The sequence below is a fragment of the Barbus barbus genome (assembly GCF_936440315.1).
Source record: "Barbus barbus genome assembly, chromosome: 39".
Lineage (NCBI taxonomy): Eukaryota > Metazoa > Chordata > Actinopteri > Cypriniformes > Cyprinidae > Barbus > Barbus barbus.
In genome coordinates, this window is record NC_136717.1 from 17,686,039 (window position 1) to 17,700,037 (window position 13,999).

The window sequence follows — 13,999 nt, forward strand, 5'->3', positions numbered from 1 at the left end:
CACATTGGACTCCATTTCCCACTATGCATTGCACAGATCAGCTGTCACCATTCACTCATCACACACACCTGATCACCATTTCACAATCACCATCACTCTATTTAAGCCTGGGATTGCTCTTGCTCAGGGCCGAGTATTGTTAGCGTATATCACTCGCATAGCGATAGCAACTCTACAGAGCCATTATTCTAGTCCTAGTCTTGCCTTGTTTTCCTGCCGTGTCTGACCCTGCCCGTGTTTCCTGGATTAACCCTTCGCCTTGCCGTTTGGACTGTGTTCGCTCCCCGTTTGGATTATTGCTCTCGACTCTGGATTCTCTCTCTGCCTTGCCCCTTTGGATACTGTTCGCTCATCGTTGACCCACGCTTGTTCCACGGATTGCTCTGTCTTGCCCTTGCCATACCTGTTTGCCGATGTCTGACCCTGCCTGTTTCTGACCATGTTTTATAATAAAGCCTTGCATATGGATCCGCACGTCTCACGTCTCGTCAGCCCCGTAACACTACCAGTTTCACACATCAATTTTGTACATTCACTTACCTGGATATTTGCCTCCTTTGTTCCTCTTTATAAAGCAAACGATGAGGAGCACCAGGATCAGCAAAGCAATGGCACACATCAGCCCGATAAACCAGCCCTGCGTGGCTATGTCAACCTGCTTGCTAGTCATGGCTGCAGAAAAAAAAAGAGAGGACAAAATGAACCAATCCTCACTTTTCTTTCATTTGAAATGTTATGGTTAATGTATCATGCAGACGTCACCAAAAACAACAACACAAAACATTGGCATCTACAGTAAAGTAAAAATTAACATGAGCTGAACATCAAGGTAACAAAAACCTCAAGTCTTTGTTTTTATGACGGTAACAAGAAACATGGATTTGAGGAGGTGTATTTATAGTCCTCTGACAATATATGTGACAACCGCTGTAGGATGGCAAAGAAAAAAGGCAGGAAGAAAAGATGGACAAATGTAATTCTGGCATGCATCTAGATTTCCATAAACTCATCTGGACTCATGTGTAATTTGCCAATATTCCAAACCAAAACTAGGTAATGTCTAGAACTGAGGCTGGGCGGGGCTTCACGGGTGAGTGACAGGTGAGGTTGATGCTGGTGGTCTACAGACATGCTCTCCTCACCTGGAACTGTAATCAACAGCTCCTCTGTACTGTGGACCGTAGTGTCCGAGTGGTCTTTGGCTACCACCCGAACCCTATAGGATATCCCCGGCTTTAGTCCTTTAATCTGATATGTCCGAGTGCCATTTACAAACTCTGTTTTCCAGGGTTCTTTACCTGGAGAGAAGGGCCGACGGCAGGGGAGAGATTATGGCAAAACCAATTACATAGGAAAAAGGTTGATTTTATTGATTATTATAGTATAATTTGTTCTTTAAGTCAACTGTAATATATATATATATATAATTCTATAATATTAAATAGCTTGGTCTATGAGCTTTATGATATTAAACTATGATATTAAATAAACGAATGGCAGTAGTGAAATTTAAAAATTTTAAGGAGGATAATCTTACTGTTATCAACAACATATTCCACATAAACATTTCTATCCGGCCCCGAGTATTCCCAGCTTATCACAGCATGGTCCTCCTCCACCGAGGAGTTCACGCTCCCAAACATCCGACCAGCAGGAGGCGCTGATCAAACAAGGAAAAATACAAGTGACTTAAGAATTTTGAGATTATGAAAACGAAATCCTGCAAATCCTGTATATTTGGATGTCTAGTGGCCCCAAAAAGAATCACCTTTATATGTTCATATGGTTTGTGTTATTAAGTTGCACTTTACTTAAAGCCTTTATGTATAATGCATTATAAAGGGTTATTTAAGGGTATAATGCATTATAATTATTCATAATGTGCATTGTAATACATTATATCTTGTTATAAATAATTATAACTGAATTTAAAATGCATAGTGTAACAATGAACTGACAAGTGTTATAATGTATTAACTGTGGTTACAATTATTCATGAGATTATACAATGCATCATAAAGTGCATTACAATGCATCATTAATGCATTAAAACTACTGTTATAATGCATTATACATAAAAACTTTACGTAAAGTGTTACCATGCAACTTGATTTGATATTATATATCTAATCTAATGAAATTCACAGATTCAAAGTGTCCTTTTAGGATCACAAGAGATGTTTTTTTTTTATTTACTTACAGTAGATTACCATTGATAATTTTGGGGTCAATCTTTTTAATATTTTTGAAGGAATTCACTAATGTTCACCAAGGCTGCATTTATTTTTCTGTATTCTGAATATGAAGTTCAAAAGAACAGCAGTTTTTAAACTGAAATATTTTGTAACATTATAAATTTCTTTACTGTAATTTTTGATCAATTTAATGCATCCTTGCTGAAAAGTATTAATTTCTCGTAAAAATGACTGACCCCAAACTTTTGAACTGTACTGTATATGTAACTGTCATCACTCACTTTTTATTATACTGTAAATTACGTAAAGCTCAAATAATGATTGTGACTTCTTGTGAAATTTTAAAAGGTATAACATCTACAGATTCCTCTTCAATACAGAATCACACAAGCATAACAATGAAGGAAAGAGAGAAAAGGTGGCGGGACAGAAGTGTTTGTACCCTTGTGAAACGGGGACTGCAAAGATTGAGTGACAGGGGGGGTTGGTGGTGGTGAAGGGGGGGCTGAGCCTGGAAGAATACAGAGAATAGTGAAACACACAACATGAAACACAAAACATTAGAAAGAGAGAAAACAAGGCAATGAAAGAGAGAAATGCAGGTCTGAGTTAACAGCATGCAGGAACATGCAGTTCTCCGGTGCAATGAGAGCTAGTTACTGTGGGTTTCTGGGAGGATGCTGGGATCAAGGCAGAGAGATCTGGGTTTGTCTTATCATACATTTGAACATCACTCTACACTCAAAAACATCTAACGTCCTTGTCTACACTACTTAAAAGGATAGTTCACCCCAAAATTAAACTTCTGATATTTACTCACCCTTGTGTCAGACCAAACCCGTATGACTTGGATTTGAAAACAATTTCATATTATTGAACATTTTCACACAATAATCAGTTGTTAACCTCCAAAACTGTCAAAAAGGACAATAAAGGAAAGCCATGACTCATGTGCAACAGTTCAAGTCTCCTGAAGTGCTACGATAGCATTACTGTGATGAATGGACCAAAGTTCACTAGTCATAGTTCACTGATAATCTTCTCCTGCAGTGATTTAACTGCGATTGAGTAAATGTTACAATTCACTTCAATTCATGAAAAATTTCAATTCATTAACAAATCATTTAGTCCAATTGTGAACTTAAAAAGCATTTAAAAGAACCGACTCAGAAGAATGATTCACTCATTGATTCAGTTCTCAAATTCAACTCACTGACTCAATGACTCTGAGTAGTAGCAGTTCTTGAATTCACTAGAGTTCACTGAGTGGAAAGATTATGAGTGAATAATTCAACTAGCTCAGACTTTTATTAACACAATAGTGTTACTGTGACCAAAAGAATCATTATATGCAGTGAGTTTTTAACAATAAGACTGAGTCAAAGAGATGATTCAGTTCAATTCATGAATCATTTGAATGAATCTATTCAGCTTAGTCCAATTTGTGAACTTAGTCATCACTCAAAAGTACCAATTTAGAAGAGCAATTTATTCACTTATTCAGTTCTCGAATTCACTTTTGGAACAATTATGAGTGAATAACGACTTTAAATTCATTCTGATCTTTATATAAAGTAACATATGGCTTCAAAAGATTTTAAATATATAGCACAAGCCATGTGAATCACTGTAATGATGCTTTTTTAGTAATTTTTGGAGCCGACATGTAGACTGTACTGTAAGAGCTGCATTAAGATAAACAAAAATTCTCCTTTTGTGTTTCACAGAAAAAATAACAGCAATCAACCAACAGCATTTATTTTGGGGTGAACTATTCCTTTATACAGCCCTACTGAAAGCAGTGGGATGGAATTTGCATTTGTTGGTAACATGATTCTCCATGACATATGGAGCAGGCCAAATCAGGTCTAAAGCTTTTTGGCCTGAGGAGGTTCATGCATATCTATCTATATCTTTTCAGTGCTATAGTGCCTTTCTAGTCTTATAGCTGATGCTTAACCAGCATGCATTCTCATCAGCCTGATACTGGTGTTACCTTTACCCGCCTCTACTGCGGGATGCCGAATTAATGCTTCATAAAAGAGAGCGAGAGAGAGAGAGAGAGAGAGAGAGAGACAAAAGAAGACAAAGGTAGAGGGGATATACTGTAAGTAGCAGCCACCTGACAGCCAAAATAGGTTGTTCATCATATTTCACGAAATATGATGCTGTTGGAAGATACACACACACACAAAAAAAGGTTTAATCATGAAAATTAAAAGGCCAGAACATCCTTTATACTTTCACAGACAAAATGAAAAAGGCAAAAAAAAAAATCAATGTATAAATGTAAAAATCAATCAATCAATTAATAAATTAATACATTTTCTTAAACATTATTGTCTTGTTTTCCAACAGAATTGTAATATATCTCTAAAACATTATTTACTGTATTTAATTGAGAAGCAAAATTGCATGTTATGTGTGTGTTAATCTATTCATAGAGTATGCAACCCTGAATGAATTAAAAGCATTATATTGTAGACGTACAACATGGACTATATGAACAAGAACACTCCGATTCAGGAAACTGAGGACTGAAACACAAACCTGCAAGTTTGCAAAATTACAAGTTTTATTCTGCTTGCAATTTATGTGAAGCCACCGTTGAGGATTAAATACTGCACCTGGATCCTTGCCTCGAATCCTGAAAATGTAAAATCATTCACAAAGCTAGTCCTCACCTTCGTCCACCATTGTGAAGCCCTCTTTTGTGACAGTGGGGCCAGAGCCCTTGACAGTCATGGCGTTCAAATAGAACTTGTAGTGAGTGCTGTGCTTGAGGTTTTCCAGAGTGATGCTGGTCTCGTTTGCTGGTAGAAGCAGCTCTTTGAGCGGCCCAAGTTCATCTGTTGTATTGACTACAATGAGAGAGAGGAAAGTTCACATAGAGAGGATGAAAAGTTTAAGCGATCAGCATCTGTTTATAAATTAGCAACAAAATCCCATAAAACATGCCCCAATTCACACTTACTAGGCTGGTATTTAAGCAAGTATCCTGTCAAGTGACCGTTATATTCTACAGGTGGCACCCAATTCACAATTATTGAGTCCAGGTTCAGATTTTGAATTTTTAAATCTGCAGGAGGCCCAGGAACTAAAAAAAAAATGCATATAGATTATTTTCCTTAAATTACTCTATATACTTTGATAAGTGAGTATAGTAAGTAAGTGCACACTCTACCTCCCTCTGGTGTTTCAAATATGTTATTGGAGCTGGTGGGTCCGTCTCCCTTCCCGTTGAAGGCTCTAATGTTGAGGGTGTATTGGCTGTAGAGATGAAGGCCGATCAGAAGACCCTCCGGCTCACTCCCGTGAAAGATGAGCTCCTGTGGTATCACGGGCTCAGGGTCTTGTTTGTGCAGGCTTCTCATCTTCCAGTAACTCACCTACAAAATGGCGACATTTTAGACTCAACATCTTAGGTAGATATCTTAAATTGGTGAATACTATTACAGATGTAAATGTATTTTCTGTGTTAAGTAAGTACCTTATATCCATTCAGTCGCCCTCGTACTGTTGAAAGAGGAACAGCGTCCCAGCGCACTTCAGCCACTGTCCCATTCTGAATCGAAACTTCTACTTTCTCTGGGGCCACAGTTGGTACTAAGATGACGAAGACATACAAAATATTATTTTTTTATTGCGATTTATAAAGGAACTATATTCCTTATTTCTCAGAATCTGTCCACATTGTCAGATGAACATTTTCAGTGACTTTGTCACAGTGCATTCTGGGACTGTATACATGTGACACCTGTTTAGATTTTGGCCTCAATCAATATAATATAATATAATAACATTATATATTGGCAATGAATAAAAATGCACTGCAAGTTATGTAAAATAATATATAAAATACATTTATAGTAATAAATATAAATACAATGCTCTGTAAAATAATATATTAAAATAATATTGATATAAATATATTTGAGTGCTTTCTGAAGCTTACTCACAGTCTTCTCCTGAGTATCCCAGCACCACATCTGGTCTGGGACCAGGACCGTACTCATTGACCGCCTGCACGGTGACTTCATAGGGTGCAAAAGTAGGCGTTCCTTTCACCACATATTGCGAGACATTGGCCAGAGTGAGTGAAGCCCATTGCTGATCCAGATCTTTCTGTCTCCAGCTCACCTTGTACAGTAGGCCTGGACCGTTCGACTGCAGCCCAGTCAGCTCCTGGTCACCAGACATTAAAAAGAAAACCATGTAAACTAGGAACTAGGAACTCAGCTAAATTAGTTGGTACAGCATTAAAAATAAAGGCTTGTTATTGGCATCTATGGTTCCTTGGAAGAACATCCATTGAACCTTTCCAATGCACAAAGGTTTTCTGTAACTGATCTGATTAAGCACTGATCACTGAAAGGTTCTCTAAGGAACCCAAAATAGTTCTTCAATAACATTGCTGTGAAACCCCCCTTTTGGAACCTTTATTTTTTGGATCGTACTACACTGAGTAAAATCAAATCATAAGTGTTTTACCCTCCAAGTTATTGTCATACTGTCAGGTGACGTTCCTATGACTTCAACGTCTGATGGATTCATGTCAGGCCCTGTGAGAATCACAATCAGACTTTGATTCATAAAAATAAAAGCATGCATAAAGATTCTTAAGCTTTCTATTTTCTTGCTAGGGTAACTCACGTGCAGGGTTGGTTCTGTACTGTCTGGATGGATCGCTGGGTTCACTTAGACCCACGTCATTGAGTGCCAGGACCCTGAAGGAGTAATACACATACGGGGAAAGCTCCAGGTGTGCTGTGGTGCTGGTCCCTGAGACTTCAGTCATATTGACCCATACTCCAGGCTCGTGGAGCGAATCTTCATATTGGATCAGGAACACTGAGGTAACCAAGTATAAAAGGATCAGAAAAGCAGACCTAAATGTTTCTGTTGTCTTATTATGTGGATCACCAATGATCTACCACAAGATAACAAACAAAGAGCTCACATTGAATAGGACTATTGTTTTCATCACCAGGGGTCCATGTAAGCCGAACACTGCGCTCTCTTTGGTCTGTCAGCTCCAGGTCTATGGGCGGGTCTGGTTGCTCTGGAAAACCAGATATTATGAGACACAAAACTCCATCCAGCTCAGTTACACCAGACATAGAAACATGCAACACAAGCCCAAATGAAAAAACTAATATACCACCAACTTAAAAAAAAATAGTCACAGACTGGAATGTGACATTCTGTTAAAGGCACAATTTTAAAGTGTCAAACCAATTTAATGAGAAAACCTATTTAGTTCACATTGTAGAAAATTTGTGGAAAATTCATATGAATTTGTACAATTTGAGTCGTACAAAAACATAAAATTTGTAGAAAAAATAAGCATCAAGGTGAACCACTAAACTAAGCTCAGTGGGGTGTAAGCAGATGAATACATAAACATGAGATTATACGAATTTGCTGCTAACTCATCAAAATGTAAATTCACAAATTGCCATGAGAGTCTCTTGGTAAAGCTGAAACCACACAGGTCTTTATTTCCAAACAAGGTCAAGAAAAGTTTAGCGAGCTGCCTCATTTGTGAAAACTAAAAACCAAAATTGCCTTTAACAGTTTATGTTTTAATGGGAAACATCCACAAAGCACATTCATAAGCACAAATTAGGAAGGTGATGAGGGATAAACAAAAAAAAGCAAAAATACAAATGCATCAAATGGTTTTGGGACCTGTTTGGGAACTGAAAGAAGAGCATTTTACCCATTATTATAGGTGGTGTTGGTGTGGCCTCTGACAAGGAAAGCAGGTTTGAGGAATTCAAAAGTTTATTATACAAAGATTACAAATTCAACTCTACAGCAGCACCTAAGATGCACATGTAAAAACCTAGGAAGTCATATTGTATAATGTACAGTTTCTTAGAAAATGACAGGTGAGAGCGTTGAGAGTGATGTATAAACTGAGCGTACCGACTACTGTGAGCATGGCGCTGGCTGAATCTTGGTCAAGGGTGGTGTTTCTGATGCAGGTGTAGTTGCCCTCATCATCCTCTCTCACGTTATGTATAGTCAGACTGTCAGAGTCCACCTGAAATCTACACACACAAACACACACCTGCTAGTCAAAAACAAGTAGCTACATGCCACCTTTCAGAGAAAATAAACTGAGACATTATTTTTACTGTTCTCAAACTTCAGAAGCTACAATTTAGGTCAAAAGTGTTTTGTGGAAGGGTTTTTCTCTCTCTCTCTCTCGTACACTCTACCGTTCAAAAGTTTGGGGTTGGCAAGTTTTTGTGATATTTTTTAAAATTACTCTTTTATCCTCAACAAGGCTTAATTTATTTAATACAAATACAGTATTTTTAAATATTTTAATTTAAAATTTAAATTTAAAACAATTTTCTATTTTAAAACATTTTAAAATATAATTTATTCCTGTGATGGCAAAGCCATTACTCCAGTCTTCAGTGGCACATATCAGAAATCATTCTAATATGCTGATTTGGTGCTCAGAAAACATTTATTATTATTATTATTATTATTATTATTATTATTATTATTATTATTATTATCAACAATGAAAACAGTTGTACTGCTATATTTTTGCTACACAATATTTTTTTGTGGAAACTGATACATTTGTTTTCAGGACTCTTTGATAAATAAAAAGGAACAGCATTTATTTGAAATATAAATCTTTTGTAACAACATAAAAATCTTTACTGTCACTTTTGATCAATTTATTGCTTCCTTGCCGAATAAAAGTATTAGATTCCTTTTTTTAAAGGAAAAAATCTTACCCCTAACCACTTACAGTAGTGTATTTCTTTTCAAATAGGAAAAATGTCTATAAAGAAAAAAATACCCAACTGCTCCATCTGCAAATAATTTGCCATATACAGTAAGTGCAACAACTTCATTATTTCTTCATTATAAATAAACAAAATAATACAAACAATTTCCCTCGCTTGTATCATGTGCAGTGCCTCAGGTGCTAGCCCCTGCTTCAGATGGTGCTTATATTTGAACAAAAGTTGCAGCAGTACTTGCAGGTCATACCGAGTGTCGTCGGGAAGCTCCATATTGTCTTTGAGCCATATCATGGAGGGAAAGAGAGAGGGGTCGTGTTTGACTTTACACTCAAACACAGCCATGCTGTTTCTCTGGACCACTTTATACCCAGGCTGTCTGATGATCCGTGTAGCCTCTGTGGAAACAAAACAATATGAATCTTGCACATTTCCCCCATATGTCCCATCATGCTACTACTACTATTCATTCACTTAGCATAAAACAAATACACAGATTTAACCAAAAAGTTTTCACTCACCTTTCACTTCCAGGTAAACATGATTTTCTATTTTTCCAAGACTGTTTGTGGCAATGCAGGTGTATTTGCCACTATTTAGTGGCCGAGCAACATTGATCTCTAAGGTATTGTTTTTATGAATGATGTACGAGTCGCTATCCACTATGCTCTGACTGTCTTTATACCTGCAGATAACAGAAGCATAATCACCATGCAACATAAACTCACGGTATACATGTTTGGATATTAGAGGCAAACTTAAAAAGAATGAAACAAATAAAAATAAAATAATATCTCACCATGTGATTATTGGAAGTGGCGAGCCAAACGTAGCACAGTCTAACAGAGCCCTACTGTTAGTGACGACTGAGTACAAATGATTTGGAGGAGTCAGCACCCTTGGAGATTCAGCTGAAATGTAATGTAATGTCATTTACCATACATAACAACTGAAAAATATAGAATAGAATAGAATAGAATAGAATAGAATAGAATAGAATAGAATAGAATAGAATAGAATAGAATAGAATAGAAATGCATATACACTAACATACCCAAGACACTAAGAAAAGCATTGGCCAGCAGGTAACCGTACTCGTTGGAGGCGTTGCATTGATAAACAGAGCTTGAGCCGGTCTGAACATCCCTGAGGATGATATTGCCATTTTCGATTTTCCGACTGGGGTCCTTATGTGAGTCTATCAAGGAATTACATCATAATTATACTCATAATTAAACTATAACCAAACCATTCTTCTGAAAAAGTAATTAGCCGTGCTACAAGCTACTAACAAAAATGAGCAAACTACATTATTCATTTAAAATATATCAGATGCTATCATTTATAATTTAATAAGAATATTTCCTACTGGCACAAAAACAATCAAATTAATTAGGGTGAAAGCAGAAACAATACAACAAAAAATTAGGCAAATAAATAAAAACATTTAGTGACAAGCAACATTTAACTAAATATTATGGTATAAAAACAAACATAGGATCAGTGAATCATTTTATAAAATCATTGTATTTACAGGTACTGTACTAACAAACTGGTTAACAATAAATCAGAACTTCCTTTATATCAATATAAAAATATTTGTTGAAAATAGTAGCTAGATACCCGAAAAGCTACATTGTTTTGGAAAAAAGCTCACAGAAAGTGGTTATAGATAAAAGTGAGTGAGTTTACATACTTTCGATGGGAATTCCGTTGACAGACCATGTGACCGTGGGTTTAGGGTTGCCTTCTGCCCGGCAGGTGAGCATTCCAGATTCTTTTGGGGCCAGGATGAGGTTCTGAGGGGCACTGATCCAAAAGGGAGCCGCTATGGAGATAAAAGGAAAGTTTAAAATCAAACAGACAAAATTAGAATTTAAAATGTGAAAATTAGAATTTAGAATGCTTCCTATGCAACAGATTAGAATTATTTCATCATATATTTTAAGATATCTGGCAAACCAGTATTTTCGGAGTAACAGGAAACACAAAGGTTGTTTCAGATCAGCTCAAGTTCATGAACGATTCAGGATGGCATCCCGGGGTCAGAGAATGATGTGACTAAACAAGATTTTTGAGATGTGACAGATGAAAAGATGTCCTGTGACAGACCTCTGACCACTACAGTGATGATGTGATGGTTGCTCCCCAGGCGATTCTTGGCTAAACAGCGGTAATCTCCCCCATCCGCTTCTGTCACCTCCACTATATTCAGAGTTTTCTGGAAATTGTGAAATGAAAAACGGCCGCTTGGCAGGTCCCCGTTCACCTTGCTCCAGGAGATATCTGGCGTTGGACTGAAAAACCAATAAAGTCAAACACTTTTGAAGTGTTTATACAAATCTATTGATGCAACCTCACCCCAATCACAAGAAGAAACGGATATGGTTACAAAAAAAAAAACCCAAACAGCACAGTAAGATGCACATTAGCCATTCTTTGACCCAAGAGAGAGCCATTTTCCCACTTCCTCCTACTTACAGGCCATCAGCGATGCAGTCCAGCTGCAGCATGTCTCCTTTCAGGACCATGGTGGTACTGTGCGTTCCTGGTGGGTTCATGAAAGTGGGCGCTCTCTCCCCAGATGGACTGTCTAGAACATAGATAGGCCACAATCAGACAACTTTTATAACCGGCCAGCTATTGCCCAGGACTTGAGAGGGGAAAAAGATGTTTTGGTGTCCAAAACCACACACGAACGAGGTAGATAAAACTAAAGGTGTACAAACAGCATATTGCTGGTCAAATTTGACACTATAAATGGAAAATGTTGGAAAATGTATTTATTTTGAAACTTATAGGGTAGTCTTTTATCAAGTGAACCTCATATTGAATGACAATAATTTTATCCTTCCATTGCTTCTTTTGGATGGCATTTAAAAGAGAATGGAAGGATCTAATGAAAAATATAATAGAAATGAACAATGTTTTAGTGAGATATTTTACAGTACCTTAAACAGTGTTGCATTCAGAATGTAATATGCAACACTAATACATGTATTCAGTTTAAAACAGGGAAAGGAGAAAGTTTAGTGACCAGTAGAAGATGTGTAGACACTGCCGAAATGTTAATTAGACAATTAAAACAAAGAAAAAGGACTGATTACCATTAATATACAGTAATCTTGGAAATGTTGTTGCCATACACAATGCCAATGATAGTCAACTCCTGTAGTGCTGGCTTCAGTCCTTTTGTTAAATCTGACTAAATCAGTTTTCATTAAAAATATATGATATTAAATGGATATTAATACCAAGTGCAGTAAAGCGTGAGACCTTCATAAAGATGAAGTTGTTTGAGGTCAGGGTTGGGATTCTAGAGAAGTGGGTTATATTTCTGGTTATAGGTGATATATTAGGTAATGAACTATTCCTGGTTAGGCGGAAACACAAGTGATGGGAGGGATGAAGGCTGGGTTCACTTGGAGAAGTTCTGCTAGCACTCACCACCCCAAAAATCTGAGCCATTCAAAAAAGCTGCCAACATAGTGTCATTCATAGCTTCAACTGAAATACAACAGAAAATAATCAGCATGCAATGCTTTCACATTTGCGGGTCTGGACAGAGCAGGACAAAACTGAAGAGGCATTTAAAAATAAAAGGGACAATGTGACACTCGCTTTAAAACTCACTAGGGCTGTCAAAGTGATTGTTCAAAATTATTTTTTACAAATTACTGTACCAAATTATTGTATTTTATTCATAAAAAAGATTTAAAAAATTAATAAAAATACATTAAAACAAAATAAAAATAAAAAAGTAAATATGTATGCATGTGAATTCGGCAATAAGGAATTTTTCACTGCTTCACAATATTTAATGTCTTATCAAGCAGCATGGGGCTTTTCTTGGGGCAAATACAGATATATGCAATTCTTTGTGTAAATTCTAAATTAATAAACTTATTATATAATTAAACTTCTTTTTTTTCATAGATTGACAGCCCTAACAATAACATAAAAATGTGAATCTGTATATATTGTGCAAGCTTAATTCAACATAAAAAGGCAGAGTTCTATTATATATATTTTTTTTAAATGATTTACACAGATGCTTGTTTGGAACAGAAATTGGTGACTCTATTTGTAGCAGCAGACTAAAAACACTTACTGTCCAGCACGTTGACAGTGATGGGCTGTTTCTGTTGGATAGTCTGAGTGTGTGGGAAGCGGGCGTAGCAGATGTAGTCGTTTCTGGTGTCTTCCATTAGCACATTGGAGAAATACAGGTCTCCGTTTAAAGCCTGGGATACACGACTGTTTTGGGGAAGTCTTTGGAGATCTGACACAAAACAAGAGTATGTGTTTTTTAGTTGATTTTTGGCCTTTAATCGAGTAGCATGAGAGCAGATGGAAGCATATAAGTTCATTGTGAACACTATTTGCCAATAAAAGAAGGACCATAAAACAACAATGAGCTAAACCTGCAAAACAGAGCAAGGATTTTACATACTTGGGTTGCCATGTAAAGTATATGACAACATAATCAGATGAGACATTCAGTGGGTGCTTACACTAGAATGTGCAAGACTGGCATGTGTGGTGTGTTACTGCCACAAATCTATGTGGATATATGAGATATATCTTACTGTTATCCATCCAGAAGATGATTGGAGGAGGCAGGCCAGCCGGGGGTCTGCACTGCAGCACTAGAGACATTCCCCTCTGCACCGTGATTGGTTCAATTTTCTCCTTTGACCACAAGGGGGACCCTATAAAACAGAATTGGGCCCACAATTAAAAAAACAAAACAACTGACAGGGGGTGACTGCAAAAACATTAACAAAGCATTCCTGTGGCAATTTATTCTGATTAGATGTGTCTGTCTTACTTGACTGACGGATGACAATGTTATTGGACATGGCAGAGCCGTGCTCGTTGCGGGCGATGCACTGGTAAACTCCCTCATACGCCTCTGCCTTCTCTCCGCTGATATCAATGACCAGAGTACCTGAGTTGGGATTCATGATAACTTTGGAATCCTTTTCCACATCGAAATGAGTCCCATTACGTGTCCATGAAAAGCTACAT

The 13,999-nt window shown here is 37.1% G+C and overlaps 1 protein-coding gene across 4 annotated transcripts in view; it reads right to left on the reverse strand.

The window, feature by feature from the left end:
- LOC306858343 (neuronal cell adhesion molecule-like) overlaps positions 1-13,999 on the reverse strand; it is a 56,405-nt gene that overhangs the window by 7,148 nt on the left and 35,258 nt on the right. For 2 of the 4 annotated variants that reach the window (XM_079398838.1, XM_079398839.1), the window contains exons 5-26: positions 13,800-13,993; positions 13,558-13,680; positions 13,080-13,250; positions 11,450-11,561; positions 11,081-11,265; positions 10,665-10,796; positions 10,023-10,166; positions 9,768-9,879; positions 9,490-9,653; positions 9,219-9,366; positions 8,127-8,251; positions 7,156-7,257; positions 6,849-7,046; positions 6,687-6,757; positions 6,155-6,380; positions 5,686-5,801; positions 5,380-5,584; positions 5,170-5,292; positions 4,880-5,056; positions 1,538-1,660; positions 1,143-1,298; positions 541-672 (exon numbers count right to left, since the gene is read on the reverse strand). In XM_079398838.1, the coding sequence (XP_079254964.1) occupies positions 541-672; positions 1,143-1,298; positions 1,538-1,660; positions 4,880-5,056; positions 5,170-5,292; positions 5,380-5,584; positions 5,686-5,801; positions 6,155-6,380; positions 6,687-6,757; positions 6,849-7,046; positions 7,156-7,257; positions 8,127-8,251; positions 9,219-9,366; positions 9,490-9,653; positions 9,768-9,879; positions 10,023-10,166; positions 10,665-10,796; positions 11,081-11,265; positions 11,450-11,561; positions 13,080-13,250; positions 13,558-13,680; positions 13,800-13,993 (3,239 nt within the window). The remainder of the gene's footprint in view (positions 1-540; positions 673-1,142; positions 1,299-1,537; positions 1,661-4,879; positions 5,057-5,169; positions 5,293-5,379; positions 5,585-5,685; positions 5,802-6,154; positions 6,381-6,686; positions 6,758-6,848; positions 7,047-7,155; positions 7,258-8,126; positions 8,252-9,218; positions 9,367-9,489; positions 9,654-9,767; positions 9,880-10,022; positions 10,167-10,664; positions 10,797-11,080; positions 11,266-11,449; positions 11,562-13,079; positions 13,251-13,557; positions 13,681-13,799; positions 13,994-13,999) is intronic. The other 2 variants (XM_079398840.1, XM_079398841.1) reach the window with 1 other exon arrangement.